The 23,077-nt window shown below is 38.9% G+C and overlaps 1 protein-coding gene, 1 long non-coding RNA gene and 2 other non-coding genes across 5 annotated transcripts in view; 2 read left to right on the top strand and 2 right to left on the bottom strand.

The window, feature by feature from the left end:
• The window catches only part of LOC116410413, a 36,298-nt gene extending 25,219 nt beyond the window's left edge, over nt 1-11,079 (bottom strand). The window contains exon 1 of the long non-coding RNA XR_004222374.1: nt 10,903-11,079. This is a non-coding gene — a long non-coding RNA (uncharacterized LOC116410413). The remainder of the gene's footprint in view (nt 1-10,902) is intronic.
• The window catches only part of vac14 (Vac14 homolog), an 84,968-nt gene that overhangs the window by 35,811 nt on the left and 26,080 nt on the right, over nt 1-23,077 (top strand). For both annotated transcript variants that reach the window (NM_001142192.1, XM_031899922.1), the window contains 3 exon segments: nt 6,039-6,099; nt 16,520-16,664; nt 20,866-20,931. In NM_001142192.1, the coding sequence (NP_001135664.1) occupies nt 6,039-6,099; nt 16,520-16,664; nt 20,866-20,931 (272 nt within the window).
• trnag-gcc lies at nt 3,240-3,310 on the bottom strand. The gene has a single exon. It is a non-coding gene; the product is annotated as a tRNA-Gly (tRNA).
• trnag-gcc lies at nt 3,472-3,542 on the top strand. The gene has a single exon. It is a non-coding gene; the product is annotated as a tRNA-Gly (tRNA).

The raw sequence follows: 23,077 nt of genomic DNA, 5'->3' as shown, positions 1-23,077 counted from the left end.
GTAGGTCGGAAAAATTCCGGCCCTCGGTACAACAGAAGTTGGACAGCACTGATATATATATATATGTATATGTATGTATGTATGTATATTTTTATTTATAAAGCGCTACTTATGTACGCAGCGCTGTACAGTAGAATACATTAATACAAACAGGGGGTTAATAAGATAATAGATAAATACAAAGTATAACAATAAATACAAATAAATACAAGATACAGTAACAGTTGCAATAAGTTAAGAGTCAAAGGCACAAGAGGATGGAGGTCCCTGCCCCGTAGAGCTTACAATCTATATAGGAGGAGTAACTTACAGACACAAATAGGCAAATATAAGTGCTGTAGGTCACAGTGGGTGACACTACAATATAAGTGCTGATTCCCAGATCAGGTGCTGGGCGAGTGCTTCAAAAGGTAGTCTTTTAGTTTGGTTTTAAAAAGACTGGGGGAGGATTCTCTCCGGAGGAAATCAGGGAGGGCATTCCAGATGTAAGGGGCAGCAAGGCAGAAGGGTTTAAGGCGGGAAACCGCAGTAGTAGTGGGGGGCGCAACCAAACGATTGCTCTGCGAGGAACGAAGGAGTCGGCCAGGAACGTACGGAGACACAAGGGAAGAGATGTAGTGAGGAGCAGAGGAATGGAGGGCTTTGAAAGTTAAGAGAAGAAGTTTGTAAGATATTCTTTGTTCGATAGGAAGCCACAATAAGGCCTTTAGCAGGGGAGGGGCCTGATTTCTCCTGGATGAGAGGAGGAGAATTCTGGCAGCAGTATTTAATATAGACTGTAGGGGGGAAAGATGGGAGTTAGGGAGGCCGGTTAATAGCAGGTTGCAGTAGTCCAGTCGGGATAGGATGAGGGCATGCATGAGCAGCCTCGCTGTTGCAGTAGAGAGAAAGGGACGGATTTTGGCAATATTGCGTAAGAAAAAGTGACAGGTTTTGACAGTGGAGTTAATGTGGTTAGAAAAGGAGAGACTGGAGTCAAAGATCACCCCCAAACTATGTATATATGACTTTTATATTTATATATAATTACTTTTAAAAACATTCAAATTTTGGTGTTAAAGGAACAGCAACATCAAAAAATTAAAGTGTTTTAAAGTAATTAAAATATAATGTGCTGTTGCTCTGCAAAAAACTGGTGTTTTTGCTACAGAAAAGCTACTATATAAATAAGCTGCTGTGTAGCCATGGGGGCAGCCATTCAAGCTGGAAAAAAGGAGAAAAGGCACAGGTTACATAGCAGATAACTAGTAGATAAGCCCCATATAATGGGGGTTTATCTGTTATCGGCTAAGTAACCTGTGCCTTTTCTCCTTTGAATGGCTGCCCCCATGGCTACACAGCAGCTTACTTATATAAACTATAGTAGTCTTTCTGAGGCAAACACACCAGTTGTAGCAATGCCCTTTTAAGTACACAGGGTAGGGGTTAAAGGGGACCTGTCATCCAGACCTAAAAAAAACTTTTTACTAAAAGTCCTTTTCAAATTTAAACATGAAATCCAATTTTGTTTTTTTATTAACACATCCATGCCCATTATAAAAGAATTTTAAAATCCCGGCTGTCAATTATATATTGCCTGCCCCGCCTCTGTTTACACTTAAACATAACTAAGGATCCTCAATGGCCAGTCAAAAAGGGCTAGAGTAAATGGGACACAGCCCCCAGATTTAAAGGGCATATCAAGCAACTATATCCAAGAGTATTCTAGATGGCATTCTGTGGGGTTTCTATGTTTTTAATATGACTTTTTGAATAAAAATTTGATTTTTCTTTGGAACTTTTGTGTTGAGTTTGGGATATGCTTGGATAGTTTCCCACCTAGAGGCCTTAGGCATAGAGGCCTTAGGCATAGAGGCCTTAGGCATAGAGGCCTTAGGCATAGAGGCCTTAGGCATAGAGGCAGGGCAAACAATTACCTTTACTTTCAATTCAGCACTCACTTTCCCCCTTCCTCTTCACTATCTAATTGTGTATCCTGTGCATGGACATGCGCATCAGGTCCCCCATTTCAGACACACAAGACACAACAAGATTTTGACATAAATACAAATCTTGCCTTAAAGGAAAAGTAACACTAAAAATTTTCAAGTAAAAAATCTATTCTACCCTGTCCTGCACACCATTTATTATTTTGAATGCTTTATTAGAAAATACCTGCCAAAAAATTGATCGATCCTAGCCTTCCTTCTGTATAGGAAGGAGTCAGGCTAGGATTGATCAATCGATCGTCATATAGTGGATTCTTCCCCGTATCGCCCTATTTTAAATGACCGGAAGCCAAGTTTTGGCAGGTATTTTCTAATAAAGCATTCAAAATACTGAATAGTGTGCAAGATAGGGCAATTATTGGGGCAGGGTAGAATAGATTTTTTACTTAAAAATGTTTAGTGTCACTTCCTTTAATAACAGTGCCCACAAAATGGCACCTGCCTGTTTCCTGTGATTGTGTATTTCCAAGTCTGAAGAAAACAAGATTTATATTACTTTTATAGTGTAAGTGAAATGTATTTTGCTTGACAAACACAATAGAAAAGAGTTTGGATACATTTCTTAGGATGAAGGTCACCTTTAAAGGCACCTTTGCTAAAAAGGAGCACATTTCATAGGTCTTGTGTTCTGCATTTTCTGGTTTAATTTTCTTGTTTAATGCAAGCAACCATGGAAAACTATAGATATTTTCTAATGATAAAAGGCAAAGGCTATATTCAACACAAGCTCTGTTTACTAAGCTCTTGTTTTTAAAGGGACTGCCCCTTTAAAGAGGCTATAAAACCAAATATAATAATTTGCATGTTTAATGCAAATTTAATGCTCAGCAACTGTCTTAATATGTCTAATATGCATTGACTAAAATAGAAGTATCCAGGATCGATCCTAACCTTCCTTTGGTATAGGAAGGAGTCTGTATTTTAAAATTTCCAAACAATTCTGAAAAAAAAAAGAATGGAGAGTGGGTCAGGGATACAAATCATGATACGGAGTTACACAATAATTATTTTTTTTTTTGCACGCACCATGATGTCACCGCACACATACACGCATAAAGGGAAGTGACATCACTGTGCATGCACACCTACATTTCTGAAGCCTCTGAATGCCCCCCTGCAAATGCGCACACAGCAATGATGAAGGAAATAGACGCTTATTGCGCATGCATGCTGGGAAAAATGTCAGAGAGTCTGTTTGTTTGTTTTATTTAATTGTGATAAACATGATAATTTTAGTAAAAAAAAAATGTTTGCATTGGCCGGGAATCGAACCCGGGCCTCCCGCGTGGCAGGCGAGAATTCTACCACTGAACCACCAATGCATTTCTGTTCCTTAAGAAAGAAACATCTGTCTGGATCACAGCACAGCTGTTGCATACCTAAAGTTCTGCTCTGCCACATCATCAGGAATTTGAAACCTAAGCTGTACTTTTCTAAAGAAAAAAATGATTTGCTTCTTTTTTTTCTTCTTTTTCACAAGGAAGCATTGGTGGTTCAGTGGTAGAATTCTCGCCTGCCACGCGGGGGGCCCGGGTTCGATTCCCGGCCAATGCAATCTAATTTTTACTTTTACCGAGGATCTTTTATTTTTAATTCATGAATAATGTTCAGGTTGTTGCTAGACTGTGAGGAATAGTTCTTTACCAGGCTAAAAAAAACTAGTGAAAGATTCAGCCAAATAGCAAACTAAATTCTAATTTGCATATGCAAAGAAGGGTTTTCAAATTCCGTGTTTGTGCCAAAAAGTCACGTGATTTTAAGGATTTGTTTGGGCCAGGAGTGTGGATTCAGCCAAATCCAAATCCTGGATTTGGTGCATCTCTAAAGAAAATGACTTAGTCAGTAATACCTGGCTGTCCATAGGCCCTCTAGTAAGTATTTATAGCCCCCAGTTTTTTTAGGGGCTCTATAGACTTCTCTGTATGACATCATCTCCTGGCTCTCATATTCTGTGCTACTAGTTTATTGCCCTTGTTTGCAAGTCACCTCTACATTTAATATTTTCAGCAACCATCTTGGATTTGTTCATAGACAGAGGGTGAATTTTTTGTTTGGGGAGGCTAAAGATGGGCCATACATAGACTGACCTAAAGCTAATGTGAGACTTAGGGGCAGATTTACCAAAACACCAATTCGAATCCCGAATAGGAAAAATTCGTATTGGAAACGAAAATATCGCGACTTTTTCGTCGCCGTCGCAACGTTTCGTATTTTTCGCAACTTTTTCGTATTGAACGTTTGTAACTGGTGGGAAAACCTTTCTGACTTTCCATGATTTTGGAAGCCTCCCATAGGAATAAATGGCACTCTGCAGCTTCAACCTGGCCTAAGGAAAGTCACGATACCGAAGCTTGAACGAATCCGAAACTTTCGTACTCTGCGAAAACTCCGTGCAAGATACGAAAAAGTTGCAAAAATACAGATCATTACGAAAAAAACGCATTCGGAGCGTTCGTGGATTAGTAAATGTGCCCCTTAGTGAATTCCCTGCTGGTGTAAAAAAAACAACCTCCCAACTACCTCTTGCAGTTCCCACTGGCTTCCAGGGAAATTGTGCAAAAGTGCAGGTGGGAGTGCTTTTTTTCACCGTAAAATGTTTAGGATGTAAAAGTATTCATGCACATCTGTGAGGGGTTCTCCATCCATTTGTGTTTGTGATCAGTTAGCTTAAATGTGTTTTAGTTCGTTTTATAGCAAAAAGGGCAGTGGGTACTGACATCCCAGGCACATTATATACAGTGAAATACAGTCTGTATTTACAAAACCAGCACATTATATGCAATGAGATGCAGACTAGGTACAGATGGCAGATATTCAAGCCCTGGCAATATAACACTGGCACTGATACACAACACTGGTTTGTTTCCCAGCTATGCAGTCTCATGAGGGCTCCACTGTAACTAACTAGAAATGAACAAAACAATGACAAAAGTAAATAAAAAGTGCAAACACCAACAACACAAAAGCACAAAAAGCACAATTAGCTTTTTCAGGGGGAGAGCGTTAATTTAGGACTGGAGCAAGGGCGATAGGGATATAATAGATGCCAGTTGACAAAAAAAATATTTTATTAAGCTAGTGATTCAGCCTTTAGAACATAAAGTATGTGTAGTACCTGTGGGAGTGGGATGATGATACAGTATACTACCTGTGGGAGTGGGATGTAATCTGCAGCAAAAGTTCAGAGTTGGTGAGGATCTTAGATAAAATTTACAGCCTGCAGATCCTTCTTATCAATCTTCATTTCTGCAGTGCTTCAGTTTGTAATATCTCCCCAGCCCTGCCTACATCTGTGCTTTGATCCAATCAGAGCACAGCTGATTACAACAGAACCGGAACTTGCAGGAAGGAGGAATGCAGCAAGATTTCCCGATGTTAAAGTTTCCAGAGCAGTGCACAGACAGAGTGACTTTTTTCTTAAGGTGCCAAGCAGGTTTGGGGAGGCTTAGCCTGAAAATACACCCGTTGATTTGTTCATTAGTAATGATGCATGAAATTCTTACCTGACCCGTGCATCATCACTAACTTAATGAATTAAACCAAGCCTTTGGACGATAACTGCTGAGCTGCACTCACAGGATTATTTATGGCATATGCAAACCGGGGTACCACATAGCAATCTTCTTCTTCCACTTCTTCATTTGCCCCCGGCCCAATGCATGCATAGTAAAGTGAAAAGGTCAGCTTCTTGCTGTGGTGCTCACTCAGACGTAGCCATACACATCAATATGACTGGGTAGGCTGAGATTTTGGCCTTACATATTAATATGGAATTGAATGATAGTGTGACAGACCATCATGTGAGCCCACTGGATCATCCAGTGTCCAGACCAAACATCTGCCTTCTGTGGGACAATGGGCATTGAGAGGGGTTACACTTAATTTCAGTTACAACAGGGATCTATATGTCAAACAATTTTTCAGTCACTGCTTTCGTTTTAGCATGTTGGTTTTAGGTGCAGAATATGTTTGTACTTTGTGGAAGATGTGTCATTGTATTAACTGAGTGCCTATAAACTTTAGTTAGTTTCTTGTTTTCTTTCCAAACAGGAGTTCTACCGTCTGCCCCTGATTCCAACCTTGACAATGCCAACATCTTTGCTCCAAGCAGGTAAGGCTATTTTCTGGCTGCAGCCCGAGAAGCTATTTTAGGTACTTTAAAGGAGATGTCAGGGCTAAGTTTTAAATAAAGTCTAACACCATGGGCACCTTACCCCCACCCTAACCGCATACATACCGCTCCCCCCACTTCCTGCAACCTGCACCGTTGCATTATTCCCTTCTCCGTTCATTGTTTCACCAGGCGGCAATTTTGACGGGTGATGTCATCGAGAGCGCGCGTGTATATTACAAATGCGCATGCGCACATTGCCCCCCCCCCGCCTGACCTCTTCAAGGATTTTTTTTAAACAAGCTTTGTTAACGTGCATAGACATCGATTGCCCTGCACTATTTCCTTATAGTAAGTCACTATATCGGTTCGGGACTGAGCATGTGCACCACGCCAGGCAGACAAGGAGATTCTGAAGGGAGGGGGGAGAGGGAGTTATCCAGCTCTGCAGTGAGAGAAACTCCAAGTGATCGCTGGAGCTTCAGTGTTTGCTTCTGAGGGACAGGAGTGGCAGGTATTTAAACAGTGCTGTGAGGCTTGTCTCTGCTAAAATTTTTGGTTGTGGGGTTGACATGTCCTTTAACTACCAGAATAAAATACAGCTAACAGCACATTGATGCTTTATGTAACCTCATTGCTTCCTACAGTGCTCTGGAGACTCACCAACACCTCAGCTACCATTCTGTCTTTTTAGCTAATGGCCTTTTCATTGCCACAGGCCTCTAAAGGAGAACTCTGTTGATCAAAAAGCCCATGTTTGCCATTAGCTGTTTTTTACACACAAATGGGAGAGATACTTGCCTATCGCTTAAGTAGGTAACTGAGTGACCTCTACTCAGTGTGCTTGCATTTCCCATAAGCAGGGTGTAGAATAGATATCGCTGTATGTACAAGTACTTTTTCCATACCTGGGCCCATTGTTTCTTTATAGCCATTAATACACTGGCTCATGCAGCGCAAACATGATTTTCTGATGGGTAAGACTAAGTCAGTTCAGATATTTACATTTCTTTCTTAAAAACTACTATTTGCCTGGCAACATGTGTTTAGCAGGTAAATGACCAGTGGTTTATGTTACATTTCAAGATCCCCAGATCCCCTCAGATTTTTGCCTTTCTCTTATATTCCTCATTTGTATCCTAGTGGCATTGCAAAGTGTTTAAATGCATTTATAGAGCATCTAGTGTAAGAAATCATTATCTGAGCTATAAAATACTGCTCTGGCACCTAACATTTGGAGTTAATGGCTTTTCTATACTTAGCTGAATCCCCGATGTACTTCCTTGAGTGAGGCGCTGCATTTACTGCCAGAGTATCAGTTGCTTTTCTTTTCCAGCTCTCTTTGTATGTGTTTGTTTTCCTCCCCTTGAATTATTATTATTTTTTTTTTTTTTTAATTACTATTTTAAAGTTCCTATAACATTCTGTTTTGGACAGCCTTGCCATTTTTGCTGGCATTTATAGTAGTTTTTATGAGAATCTCTGCTTTCTTCCTTTGTCTGTGCTTTCCTGATATTAAGTATGGATATAATTTAGCAGTGTTCACTTCTTGCAGGCCAGATGCCTGATGTGTTTCGGTTGTATCATAGGCACACACCAGTAGCATACCTTTAATTAGTAAAGGCTGGATAGATTCTCATGAACTCAGTCTGAGTGCAATAAATAGGGCTAGTGTTTAACATACTTTTTGCCTGTTGTTTTAATCTTGAAAATATTGTTGGTTTTTGTTGTTTCTTGAACTAAAGAGAGCAAACTGGAAAACTGAAGTTACTCCATATTTGGTTTATTAGTTACCAGTGCACAAAGTGGATTATCTGCATACTGGTATGCAGGCATACCTTCAGTTCTCTCAATAGTGCTCTTAAGTCTCCCCAGACTGGTGTACATGCTCAGTGTGTAAGACTATGAGGAAGCTTCCTGCTGATTGGCTCAGATCCACATTCCTAAGGGGGGGGGGGGAGTGAGTTCTTAGCATTCTTGAGGGAGGGGGGAGCAGGAGAGAGGAGAAAGCTGTGTCTCTGGCACAGGAAAACAAAGAGACAAACATTTTTTTGACAGAGGACTCAGTGCAGCGTTTCTGTAAGTGCTTATGGCTGTATTTACATAGACCTTTCTTACTAAAAGCTTACTAAGTTTTTGCCTTTCCTTTTCCTTTAAAGAGGACTTAATTGTAGTGCAAACATTTCTGAAGGACCAAGTGGTCATGGCCATCGTGTTATGTGCAACAGATCCTGATATTTTCTGGGAAAATTCTACTATTAAATATACACTGGTATATATACACTGCTTGCCATACACGCACCAATGTAATAGTTTAGGATTTGGACCCTGTGTGGTATCTGAATTATTGCCTCAATAATTTTTGCACAATGCAATCTGAGAGGTTAGGAAATTTTGGTTGGATAACGATAATATTTAATAATATCCTTGGGTGACCTTCAATGCGTTTCAGGGACATCACTTTCATACGATTGTTGTCTGGAAATTATTAATGGTCAGAACAACCTTCAAATTGATATTTTTACGACTTTAATCCTACAATTTTAATCTGAATGTTACTTTTAGATTGTTGCATTTAAACGTACAATCAATAGAAAAACGTTTGTAGTAAGAAGACTTAAATCTGAACATGTATGGCCATCTTAAATCTGGCTTGGGCACTATGGAGTTTGTATGTTCTCCCACTGCAGTTTCCACCCACACTCCAAAAACATACAGGCAGGAAGAGTCTTCTGATAAAAAAAAGACCCAACTGTGTCTGAATGTGATGAAAACTTTAGTTTGTAAGCTCCACTGGGGTAGGGACTGATGTGAATGATGTATAATCTCAGTAAAGTGCTGCATAAATGTGTCAGTGCTATATAAATATCAGGAAATCAATCTACCTTGCAAAAACCAAACATGGAGTAGCTTTTTTTTTTTTTGTGACTTAAAAAAAAAAAACCTAGGCAGTAAAAGCTCTGTTCCTTGAACTCATGTTGCTCCTTAAAAAAACTTTACTGCTGCTTTTCGGCTCCCACCACAAGCAACACTTGTTGCTCTGTTTGTAAATGCTATCAAAAGCAGTTACCCCACATTAATGGAATCTGGAAGTGTCAACATTTCTGGCTCACTGGCTCACTATTTGGCAGAAATGTAGAGTCTATGTCATTGACAGTTAAAGATTAAAACCAATATTTATAGTTGCATGGGTAGCTCTTAAGCTCCCAAACTGCATGCATTTCCTGAGAATGATGAATGTAATTAAAATGCCAAACCAGAGTCTTTAGTTCTCACAAACCACATATACAAGTTGAATATAAGGTAGTAAAGAAGTGACAGTGGGAAGATGGTTGAGTAGTTGCTCGGTAATAAAGAAAATGGGAGTAAGAACAGTAAGACTGCCTCTGACATCCAGTACTTTAAGTAGCTGTGTGGAATAGCATTTAGCAATAGAACGTTCTGCTAAAATATTGGCTCAATGAGCATGAGTGCTAAAATAGAATTACACATTTTCATAACAGTAAAAATTGGATTTATTTTAACGATCCATTTAACAACCTGTCAGATTGTTGATAATAAGATCTCATTAAAAGCTCAGCAAAAGATTAGCACTTAAGGTGACATGCAACAACTTCTGTCTGTAGACTGCCTTCTTGAAAAGCTGCAATAATTATATTCTCCATGCAAGTCTCCATGCAAGCCAATATAGGAAGATTTTTTTAGTAGGTCACTTATTTTGTTTGATCTAAATTAAGAATATTTAGGGGAATAAAATGGGAACTGTCTGGGGAAAAAACAAAATTTAATGAGCCTCACTTTACAGAAGTAAAAATTGATCAATATAAAATTTCTGAAGTTATCAAGTTAATTCTTCACTATCCCTCTTTTAGCCCTCTTTCTCTCTTCAAAGAGTCAGATTTTAATTGGCAGATCTAATACATCTTTTGGGGGTGCTTTCTTTGCATAGAAGATTAGAGCTTTTTCAAAACAACTGATTCTGACACAAACCCTGCATATAGAGAGACAGGATTTGTGCCAGAGTCAGTTATTTTGAAAGCGTTGGCTCTTACATTTTCCAGGCAAAGAAAAAAGATGTATTAGACCTGTCAATCAAAATTTGGCTCCTGCATGAAGAGAAAAAAGTTGGCAAGAGTACAACAGTGAAGAAGAAGAATTTCAGATATAGCACAGAATTTTAATTGATTGTGTTTAGAAAGTTCCCTCTTTCTGTAAGATTAAGCTCCTAGTAAATGTTTTGCAATCGTTTCTCTTAAAAGAAGACTTGATTCATGCGTGAGATTAATTTGCTTTGGCAAGTATATGGCAGGAGTACCCAGACTTTGTGCAGGCTAATTTTAAATCAAGTTAGGGCTTTAAAAATGTTGATATTTGAAATTCATTGGCTATTTTTAAGTGGCTTGGTGGGTACATGATTGTTCTGTGCTTTTAACTTGTAAGGTGTATGAGAGCATCGTTGTCCTGCTCCCATCACTGTGAGAAGTGAATCAACAGGCAGTTTATTCGCCCCCTAAAATCACCACATTTTATAAGTTTTGAACTTGTTTAATGATGGTGATCAAAAGAAGTAGAACTGTAGGTACAAACAGTACAATGGTATCAGAATACATTCTGGGTATGTAAAATACAGATGAAATACAATAGAAGCATATATAAACATCTTATATGTATTATACAGTCCTAGTGGGGCATAACAGGTGGCTGCTAAAGGAGAAATAGTGAATCACAACTACAACCAGAATGCACAAAACAACAAAATACACAGCTTATAATAAGCAGGCATTAAACAAAATGCAAACATACCAACGATGCTTGGATAGGCTTGCTTAGAGATGAGTGCGGGTGCTGATTTCACCAGCCCTGGCAAAATGACTGTTACAACAGAAACGGCTGCTTCCTCTCAGGACCAGGAAGTGATGTAATCAGGTGGCAGAGTCAATATCAAAGTAAATAATAAACAGCTGCAAGGATACAGTACTAGAAGTGGCCGGGGGGAGGGGGAGTGCAAGGATACATAAAGCCCAATATGTATAAGAAATTGTTACATATGAGGAGATTTGCAACACTTAAGAATTGCTGTATCTAAAATGTGGACAAAACTACTGCTGCATGTTAGAATAGTTTTACACTAAATGCCAGAAATAGAACAGGAACAAAGTGACAGTCCATGAAAGAAACGTATAAAACTGGTTTAAATAAAGAAAAAAAAATCTTCAAAACACCTTGGTTAATTGTTCAATATATGTTCTGCATTACTTCTGCATTACTTCACCAGGTGGCAGCATTGTTGCATTCTGTACTATCCATATGCACATCTGTTTCTGCAGTGTTTCTGAAAAATTGTTAAGTTACATTAGGAAAAAGAAAACCCCAGAAGGAAGTTTTGTGTGATGATGTCACTTTGATGTAAAGTCTGAGGAGTTAGCCTGCAGCAGAATATTATGTAGGAGTCTGTGGGAAAGACAACTTCCACCAATTCTGGTCCTTCTCTGTAGCCCCCTGCAGAGAAGTTTACACTAAGTTGGGGGGGGGGACGGGGATGACTATGCACCTCTTTCTGTAAATACATACACAAATATAAAGATATATACATACACACATATAGAGTGCAACAAGAGATCTTCTGCACTCACCTATTATCAATATATATATAGGAGCAATGCCCTCTCCTTTAAGCAAACCAGGGATTGTTTGTCCACATATTGCAGTGTACTTCAAGCTGGCCAACTATGTTAAAGTCATCCCCAGTCTGGCCAGTCCTACACTCACTTTCATCTGATTCATTAAGGGATTCTATCATGATTTTTATGGTATACTTTTTATTTCTAAATTACACTGTTTACATAGCAAATAATTCACTCTATCATTTAAAACGTTATTTTTGAACCCAAATATGTATTCTTTTAGCTGTAATATGGGTGTGTAGGCGGCCATCTCAGTGCATTGTGCCTGAGTCTGAGGTTTCAGAAGGAGCCAGCGCTACACATTAAAACTGCTTTCATGTAACCCAGTGCTGTCCAACTTCTGTGGTACCCAGGGCTGGAATATTTACGGCCTACATGGTGGAGGGCCGATAATGAAAGCCAGTTTTGACCACTCCCCCTTTTTAAACCATACCCACTTGAAACCACACCCGTGTTATCACATGACCATACCCATATTAATGGTGGTAGTACAGCATAAACCTGCCATATTCTGCCTGCCATACTCTGCCTGCCCTACCCTGCCTGTGTGTGCCATACTCTGCCTGCCCTATGCTGTCTGTGTGTGCCATACTCTGTCTGCCCTACCATGCCTGTGTGTGCATACTCTGCCTGCCCTATGCTGCCTGTGTGTATGGCACACACAGGCAGCATACAGTGACACAATGCTGGCACTGCTCCTACAGTCTGCACAATAACTATATATTAAAAAACTTTTGCAGTATCACCTCAGTATATGTTCTTTTTATAGTGTGGAGGGTTTATTTGTGGGTTTCTACTGCTCCTACAGTCTGTCTGAGATGTGAAGAGGTGAACAATGTGGGTGATTACAGCCTGAGCCTGCGGTGTGAACAATGCAGAGGGTGAACAATGTAGGGATTAAAAGGTGTGAACAACACAGAGGATTACATTTTTAAACAATACAGGGGGTTTACAGCCTGAATCTGAGGTGTGAGCAATGCAGGGGGCCAGTCAATAACAGCACTGATACCATTTAAAGCTTACACAAAGGTAAGCCATCAAAGCAGCCAGACAGATGGGGGGCCACACAGAGAGGGGTCCCGCGGGCTGCCAGTTGGACAGGACTGATGTAACCTATTGTTTCTCCTACTCCCATGTAACTGGGGGAGTCCCAAACCAGACTTGGATTTCTCACTATTAAGTGCTATTCTAAAATCTACTGGGAGCTGCTATCTTGCTATTTTCCCATCGTTCTGCTGCGGGGAAGGAAAGGGACGGGGTAATATCACTCCAACTTGCAGATCAGCAGTAAAGTGTCACTGAAGTTTATCAGGGCACAGGTCACGTGGCTGTGGCACCCTGGGAAATGAGGAATATGGCTAGTTCCATGTAAAACTTCAAAGTTAAATTAAAAGTTAAAAAATGTTTGTGTTTTTGCTCTATTAACTGATGCGTTTTGAAAAAAACATGTTTTCCCTTGTTTTCACTTGAATTCTACTGCTTCATTATCCATGCAATTACCTGAAACTTGATTGCTTTTATGGTTAAAACCCCTAAATGGTTGCCCTCTTATTGAACCCACTGGGATCAACTGACTGTAGCTGGGAAGGGTGGGAGCTACAACATGGAGCTGGCAACTGCTCCTATATAAACTATAGCAATAAACGGAAAGTTGTGCTCACCACTAAATTTTGAACAATTAGGCGTATGCACCATATGCGCACACAGAAAGATATTCACATATATGCATACATGTATAGAAAGATATAAACACACATACATACATACATACATACATACATGCACCCACTGCCATCACCATGTTTTCCAGCAGGGAATTTCATAGCTGCACTTCCCACATGGTTGCATTGGTGTATTGCATTGTTCAGGTGAACAAATCTTTAAACCTTCAAATATAAAGGACATTTGTTCTTTGTTAAAGGTGGTAAAAGACTGTAAGGTAATGTTATTTCCTATGTATAAGTGGAAAACTTGCAGCAGGTCAGGTACACACAGGTTACCCGCAAAAAAAAGGTGAGTATCCTGCAGGTTGTGGGTAAGATGTTTGGATGTTGGTATAGATGCGGGACTGTTGTGGGTTGGGTCTTACCTATATTCATTATATTATCTATATTTTACTTCTTTAAACATTTTTGAAAATGTTTTTCTCTACCCCCGTCCTCTTCTGGTTTTCAGCAATAGCACTTTCTGTTTAATGGTGGTCAGTGGGTCATGAATTGGGTTGAGGATAAGGCAGTTGCGGGTCGGGTTGTGTATGAGGTCCAAGCAAGTTAAAATGTTAGGTACCTCGGCTTATATTCGGATCGGCTTATACTCGAGTATATACGGTACTATGTATTTCCATTAGAGTTGCTATACTGTTTTCCCTACATAAGCAAAGGAAATAATTTCATTGGTGAAATCCTAATTTTTTTGTATTATTATTTGCATCCTTTGCTTTTTTTTTTTTTCCTTTGGGTTCTGTGAAAAAAGCACAAGCAAATCCAGCATCTTTTGCTTCTTCCTTAGAATGAACTGTTTATAGAAATGGTTTATTTGGAAAGCGCATTTCCTTACATAATTCATAACAAAAGAGCCCATGCTGCCTGCTCTTGGCGTGATGTGAGGTTGCGCCACACTTGTTAATTAGTTATTTAACCCTGTTCAGATTGTGTTTTTCTGAGCACAGGGATGACTGCCGCACAGCATATTAAGCAGTATCATAAAAGCATTTTGCTTTGGTTCCGTCTTAACTAGATTCATTATTCATGCATTTAATTTAATGACATAATTTTAGAATCCTAAAACTCAATATTTGTGCACTAACTATGAAGCTGTAATTAACAATTCTTTGTGTGGCGGCACTGGAGCAATTCTCACTGCAGCCCGGTAGTTTTTTCAGGCAAAGTTTTATCTTCCTATGTTTTTTCATAAAAGGGATGGTACTTCATATGGAGCCGTGCAATCAATCTTAGCTAAATTAGTGAACAAAGTGCTTTATTCACCTGGAAGAGCACAGGAATCTGTCCATGCATGTTCCTTACACATCCTGTGCTGGAAGCCTTTCTGAACTATTAAGCTCCCCATTAAAATCATCTTGTTATGAGACTTGCATTTACATAACAAATGCCTGCTTAGCATTATAATGCACCCATTAAAGGCTGCCCTGTTCTTGTCTCTCTTGGTTAAGAAATGATTAATTAGGCACATTAACCCCTGTGTGTACGTGCTTCTGATATTCCTATAGTTTAACTAATGATATATATAATGATATATATATAACAAGAAAATGCTGATGCACACCAGAAATTTATATCAAAATATACTTTATCCAAATTTATTGGATTGATGTTTTTATGTTATATATATATATATGTATGTATGTATGTATGTATGTATGTATTAAACCTAACCTTACAAAAGTAATTAGACTTTTAAAAGTGTGAATGATATACAGGTATGGGGTCCCTTATCCGGAAACCAATTATCCAGAAAGCTCTGAATTACAGAAAGCCTGTTTCCCATAGACTCCATTTTAATCAATTAATTCAGAATTCTAAAACGGATTTAAATTTTCTCTGTAGTAATAAAACAGTACCAGTAGTAGACATAAATAATCCTTATTGTATGCAAAACAATCCTATTGGGTTTGATTAATGTTTTATTGATTTTTTTAGTAGACTTAAGGTATGGAGATCCAAATTAAAGAAAGACCAATTATCTGGAATAACCTTGGTCCCGAGCATTCTGGATAAAGGGTCCCATATGGGCCTGGTTTGCATATTTTTTTTTTACTGTGCAATACATTAGCAATGTGGCCCTAGTGCTACTGTTGAACTACAGCTTCCAAGGATTTTCCAGATAACAGATCTTTCTGTAATTTGGATATCCATACCTTAAGCCTACTAAAAAAATAATTTAAACACAAATTAAACCCAATAGGATTGTTTTGCCTCTGGTAGGGATTAATTGTATCTTAGTGCAAGGTAATGCTTCTATTATTAGAGAAAAAAGGAAATAGGTTTTAAAAATTAAAATTATTTACTTATAATAAAGTCATTAGGAGATGGCCTTCCTGTAATTTCGGAAGTTTCTGGAGAACAGGTTTCCAGATAACGGATCCTATACCTTTAAATGGCAAATATAGCGATATGGCAGAGTGTGAATGGCACCCATATAAATATGAGAGCATATTAAAACACATTCTGAGTAATAACCTGTAGCAACCAGTCCAAGTGATTGTTTAACTGTGTTGATGTAGCTTATTGCTGAGTGGTTTAATAAGGTCATAGGTATGGGATCTGACATCCAGAAAGATCCAAATTATGGGAAGACCATTTCCTATAGACTCAGTTTTAATTGAATAATTCATTTTTTGGGGGGTTTTTTTAAACCATTTTCTTTTTCTCTGTAATAATAAAATAGTACAGGTATGGCATCCATTCTGCAAAAACCCCTTATCCAGATAGTTCTGAATTATAGACTCCATTATAAGCAAATAATTCTAATTTTAAAAAATGATTTCCTTTTTCTCTGTAATAATAAAACAGTACCTTGTACTTGATCCCAACTAAGATATAATTAATCCTTATTGGAGGCAGAACAATCCTATTGGTTTTATGTAATATTTAAATGATTTTTTTTTTTTTTTTAGCAGACTTATTTTTTACAAATTTTCTGGGTAATCATTTAAAATAATATATATATTGTATGTGGGTTGTCAAACCTCCTCTTTTTTTTAATATATCTTTATATAGCATGCACACAGGCCCCGTCTCCCTTAATCTTGATGGGATAGTTCATGTGTTAGATCGGCACCTTCATGAATCCACTACGGGGATGATGACTAGAATCTGCGTGCTGAAGTGGCTATACCACCTTTACATCAAGACACCCCGCAAGGTAACACTTCATGATCCTGTGTACTTCTGTGTACTTCTGAGGCCATCACACACAACAAATATTGGTTTGTGCAAAGAATTTTGTCTTATACTGACCATTCCACTTCTCTGAGAACATAAACACACAGCCAAACAAAAATTTCTCTATATATAAAAGAAAACCTTTTTTAGCATAAAAACAATGGCTCTTCATATAAAATAGGACTTTTTGTAACCTAAATATGCATTTTGTTATAGCTACAAATATATGTGCAATAAGTTCTGAACTCTTGACAATGTGTGTTGCCTTCTTTTACACTTCTCTCCCTGGAAGGTCCTGTGTTCATTTTTTTGAAGAAATCTGATTTCAGCAATACTACTGGACCATCTAGAAATGTATGACACCTTGTGGTTGGCAGGAGGGGTGGATCTGCTGATGGCCAGTGGACAAAGTGAAGTGAAAAAAGCTATTTGGCTATCTGTGTGAATGGCACAGCCAGTGGCACAGCTTACAATAGGGCCTAGAGCTGATAGGGTACATAAAAGCAAAGTTTTGAATTTTAGTGGCAGGAAGCTCGATCATGATTGGTGGAGGATACAAGCAATAAGTACAACTAATCATTTTATTAATTCCAATTGCAATGTCCCATGTAAATACTGGCTTATTTTACAATCACCCAAGTAGCCCAATGTGCAGCAGAGACATAAGCCAGTAATGGGTAGATAGGTACAGCGGTATAAGTATGAAATTATATGTTGGTTATACCCCTTTGCCATTACCCTTTCCTTACTTTACATTATTTTACCTTACTGCTACATTATTGCTACTTTGTTAGCCTCAAATCATTCAGCTAGAGCATTGCTGTTCTTAGCTTACTCCTTTGACTTATTTACTGCCGTAGGGCTTAGAATTCTAGTGCTTAGACAGAGCTGTTAGCTGTCCCACATATTCTGCGAGTCTCCCAGACTTGATTAGAGTGGGGGGTATGGTCAGGGTGTTATGAGGAGATGTCTGTGTTTGACAGGGAGTGGCCATAAATCTCCTGGGAATTGCTCCCAAGTAGGATCTTGTCTTAGTTTAAAAGCAGTGATTCTTTTGCATGAAAGGGCCAGCCTGAAGGCTATTTAGGGTGAAATTTGCGGATACTCCTGGAAACCCTCTTAAAGCTTGAAGAGTTGGGGGTTAACACTTATTTACTTGATAGTGATGAGCAAATTTCTTTGCCAAGTTTTGCTGCTAAAAAACGCTAGTAAAAGTCGCTGTGAAAAATAAACCCATTGACTTAAATAGGCTTCACCAATTTTTTGCAAAGCGAAACAGGACATTACTTGATACTATGGCTAAATGGCTTAAGCCCCAATATTTCTTGATATCTGTGGCCTGTGAACTAAGGTGGCTCTGATCAAACAGTGGACATTACAGGGGGGCTCAAGCCACAAAAGTATGCAAACCACTGCATTATAGAAAGTAGGTGTTTGACCAACTAGATATGCAATATTGTGCACAAGCCCATACAGGAATATAAACCTTCTATATTTACTTTTAATAATGTTTTCCCCATATTAAGTAAATAATGAAAGTTTCCTTTGATAATTCTCTAATTTTAATAAATTAATGCAGGGAGCCCCAACCTTTTTTTTACCTGTGAGCCAAACTCAAATGTAAAAAGAGTTGGGTAGCAACATAAGCATGAAATATGTTCCCGGGGTTGCCAAATATGGGCTATGATTGGCTATTTTGTAGCTCCTATGTGGACTGGCAGCCTAATTGAGGCTCTTTTTGTCAATATAACTGGTTTTTATGCAACCAAAACTTGCCTTCAAGTCAGGAATTCAAAAATAATCACCTACTTTGAGGCCACTGGGAGCAACATCCAAGGGGTATGGAGCAACATGTTGCTCACGAACCACTGGTTGGGGATTACTGAATTAGAATTTACTTGAATAAATTATAATGGCTTAATAACTTACAGGAGTAGCTCACCTTTAAATTAAATTTTAGCATGATGTAAACAATTATATTCTGAGACAATTTGCAAATGGTTTTATTGTTTTATTTGTGGATTTTGTTATTTAGCCTTTTGTTCAGCAACTTTCCAGTTAAAAAATTTCAGCAGCAATCTGGTTGGTAGGGTCTTATCTGCTTGCAGAGCGGTCATTGTTTAGGAACCGGAGTCAGTGACCTCATATGTAAGTTAGAAAGATGTAAAAGGCAAAAACTATATAAAAAAAAAAAAAAATGAACACCAATTGCAAAGTTTCTAGGAACAGGACATTCTATAACAAATTAAAGGTTAACTTAAAGGAGATCTAAAGCCTAACTAAAGAAGTAGGTTAGAAATGTTGTACATTCTGTTTTGGACTTCTATACCAGCCCAAGGCAACCACAGCCCTTTAGCAGGGGTGATTTATGTCTCTGGAAATGTCCCCAGTAGCTCCCCATCTTCTTTTCTGCTGATCACTGCACATGCTCTGCGCTTCTGTCAGTTACTGAGCTTAGGGACCTACTCAAAACTTCTTGTGTATATAGAATAGAAATGTCACAATATAAGGCTGATTAGTAATTAATTCAGATTATTAATACATGGCAGCTTTAAACCAGTGCAATTAGCATGGGAATGTAATACTATGCCCCAAAGTTTTAGCTTACTGTATATACTCGAGTATAAGCCTAGTTTTTTAGCACCCAAAATGTGCTGAAAAAGTCACCCTCGGCTTATACTTGGCTCTGCTGCCACGGATCCCTCCAGACTAGCACCCTCTGTCCTTTGTGTGCAAATTAGGCCACCCGTAACCAGACCCTCCAGTGCCCTGGCCCGCTCCCAAATTCATCTTTATCTACCATCCTCACGTGTCCCATTCTGCACTAGACATTGCACTTTATATTCTATATAAACTATGTATAGTTTTAGTTTGGTTGCTGATTGAGCTAAGGGGGTAGTAGTCTTAAGGTATCATTGTTGATACCATATTGTTTTTGTTGACCCTCTTCTCCACTTACAGAGCTAGTTTACTGTTTTTTTTCTTTGAAATTAATATTTAAAAACAAATACCCTACTGATACCTCAATTAATGTAATTTTATTGGTATTTATTTTGAATATTGAAACTTAGCAGTAGCTGCTGCATTTCCCACCCTAGGCTTATACTAGAGTCAATAAATTACAGTTTTCTTAGGTAAAATTAGGTACCTCGGCTTATACTCGAGTATTTATGGTATATGACAGGACAGACCCATTTTCTGTTTGATAATTTGTGACAGCCCCTGATCTCAGCTTGTCAACAGCTGCCCAGTGCTTACTGAGCATGTGAGTGTTGCAGACACTTCTAACAGAATCCAAGATGGGGAACTCCTATAAAAACCATCAAGGCCTGAATCATTGCTACTATAGAGATGCTGAACCTTTAGGCTGGTGCAGTAAGATCGGTATTTAAAATATGGCATCTCTAGCCAAATTTATTTTTAGGCTAATGCCAGACGAGGCGTAAGGCGGATATTTGCAGCAAGCGGAAAAGTGCTTGCTGAAAATACCGCCCTACGCCTCCTACATGTGCCTGCACCCAAATGAATGGAATACACTTGGGTGCAGGCACATGTAGCCGTAATACGCATAAAAACGTGAGACTTTCAAACACTTTCAAACGTTTTAATGCGTATTTCTGCTACATGTACCTGCACCCGAGCGTATCTCATTCATTCAGGTGCAGGCACATGTAGGAGGCGTAGGGTGGCATTTTCAACAAGTGATTTTCCGCTTGCCGAAAATATCCGCCCTACACATCGTCTGGCATAAGCCTTATGGTATAGTTCTCCTTTAAAGATGAACCCCAAACTTCAAAGGGCCAGGGTCATTAACAGATAGGACTTCATACATATATAATACAATACAATATAATAAACTTAATATGCTGTTAGGTTTTGTATAAAAAAGAAAAGAAAATTGCTGAATTTCTTTAGGGTCACTGAGCCACTAAGAGCAAAATAATCAGACAATCAGTGATTGTAAATGGGAATGGTATAAACTGTTAAACTGTACAGTGTGTGTGTGTGTGTGATTTATGATATGATTTATGGCACTTTGGACCCTGTTGTTTAGAATTGCAGGTTGCTTGTTTGATTCTGCACCCTGTTCACAGCATCCAAGAGGGGTATATTTTATGTTTATTGGCTGTTACTTACCCTTTGCACACCAGTGACTGATGTTTGTATACACTCTGTTCTAGATGTTTCGCCACACGGATAGCCTGTTCCCTATCTTACTGAAGACACTCTCTGATGAGTCTGATGAGGTAACGTCACCATCTTTCCCCACACCTCATTGCTGTATGTTCTACCTTTAGCACTGGATACATACTGTAATCACAGGAAGTCTCATATATGCAGCACTATTTCTAAAGTGGCAGTAGCTTACTCCTAGCTAAGGAAAGGCTAGCAGCAAAGAGTGCAACAACCACAAACAGATGGACAGTGTCTGCTTTAAAAAGAACAGGAAAGCATTTTCTCCATAACAGTTCTCTTACTGACTCGTTAACTCAAGTAATTCTTTGGTTTAAGTCAAAGTGCTGATTTTGCTGCAGTTGTTGCAAGAAGCAACACATCTTTATTTAGGTGCCTACAAGACAGCAAGTAAGCGTAAGCTGTGGTAAATGACATGTGTTGATGTTGCCTGTACCCACTGTGGATCCCTTCTACTATAGTTGCGTGGATATGAAAGAGAAGTTCTGCAGGCCACCCTACATGACAACTGGTGCATAATATGTGTAATGTTGTGTTTCTGGGTACTAATTATCTGTGCAGGGAGAGCTTGGTTCTTTCCATTCTTATTAAAGAAAGTGATCCATAGTAGGTAGCAGGGGTTTTCTCCAGATCCAACTGCATCATCACTAGTTGCACACACTAGTAATGGTTGCTGCAATGTATAGATGAGCTTTTTGTTGTGGGTACCATTAGTTAGTGAGATTCCAATTAGCCTTATTAACCCATCAGTAATTTCTGGTCCACTGGGAGGTTGTACCTGCCCCAATTAAAAAAAAATTCCTCTTGCACGCATGGCCATACATCTTACCTGCCCCGTCTTCTTTTAAAGGCTGCGCTATCAGTTGGTCTGCATTTCCCACTTACTCTGCTAGAGAGGAGGTAATGATGTGGTGAATAGTGTAAAGTGCAGGTTGGCACTTTTGCCTTGAGTATCAAAGCTCCTTGGCCTACTCTGCTTTTTTTGCAAATGCTTTTGCTGCTAATCTTTATACCAATTAATATAACTTTACATACAACATTACATTACAAATCTCCTCACAGTCTAATTTTAAGATTATGAAGTCGATCCTGCAGTATTTGATTAAAATTACATTACCACCAGTGAAATGCATACAGATGATTGCTTACTAGTAAATAGCTGGAGGTCTTGTAGAAGCTGTGAAGGAATATGCATACTGTAACTTTATATTCCTAGAATCCCCAGAGGGCACCACTTAAATTTTCATGTTAGCTATCTGCTGCCATTTGCTATCATTACTTAACCCCCTAAATGCTAAATCATCCCTCCTATTCTTATTTCTGTGACCTTAATACTGTCCCCTTTCCCTTTGGAAACATACTGCCTGCTCCAACAAACATGTTTTTTTAATATAGCTTCTTCTCTGTGGGGAAGCAGAGTAGCGCCACATTTTGTTAATCTAATATTCCTTATTGTCATGTATTAAATACTGTTAAAATACATGATAAATGACCTCCAACTTGTACCTACAGCCTTACCCCAAATCTGCTTCCGAGCATGCAAACATATTAGTGATGTAATCATTAAGGAAGGGCGGTGGAAGGTGCCTGCAGGCAGCAGTGTTACCTGAACCCATCCATGCACACTACCTTAATCTGTGTGTCATCTACCAGACTCCTAACCCACACATGCTGGAGTTCAGCCCTGCTGCAGTTGTACAATGTAGGAAAATCCATGCTGCCTTTGGGGGGATGATTTCACCCCTTTTTTCCCGTATAAATGTGTAGGTGTACTACCTCCAGGTGATATATATTTTACACCTTCAGTTTATACAGCTTAGCTAATGAAAAGAGGAATTTTAACTGCAATTTTCCCTCCCATTTACTACATGAAAATAATGGCAAAGTAGTATACACAATTTTATAGTATGGATCCTTAATTATCACTGTGCTTTCTCCAAGTGGCCAGGAGAATTAAATGTGGAGGCCAAAACATCACATTTTTGGTAGAAACAAAGAGAGATTTTTGCTACTAAGCAGAAACTCTTGAAAAATAACTGTTTTTCCACGGGACCGAAAGTGTTAATTTTCTGTAGTTTAGCCATGCACTGCCCCCTCTCAGTTGCCAGCATTTCCTTACCCAAGCTGCGGGATTGCAGGTCTTGTTTCCATGGTGACAGGGAAGACCGGGCCTTTGCTGCAGAGCAATACACCGTGCAG

The sequence above is a fragment of the Xenopus tropicalis genome, chromosome 4, assembly GCF_000004195.4.
Source record: "Xenopus tropicalis strain Nigerian chromosome 4, UCB_Xtro_10.0, whole genome shotgun sequence".
Classification (NCBI taxonomy): domain Eukaryota; kingdom Metazoa; phylum Chordata; class Amphibia; order Anura; family Pipidae; genus Xenopus; species Xenopus tropicalis.
The sequence above is the reverse complement of the archived record's forward strand: the minus strand, read 5'-3'. Positions and strand labels throughout refer to the sequence as shown.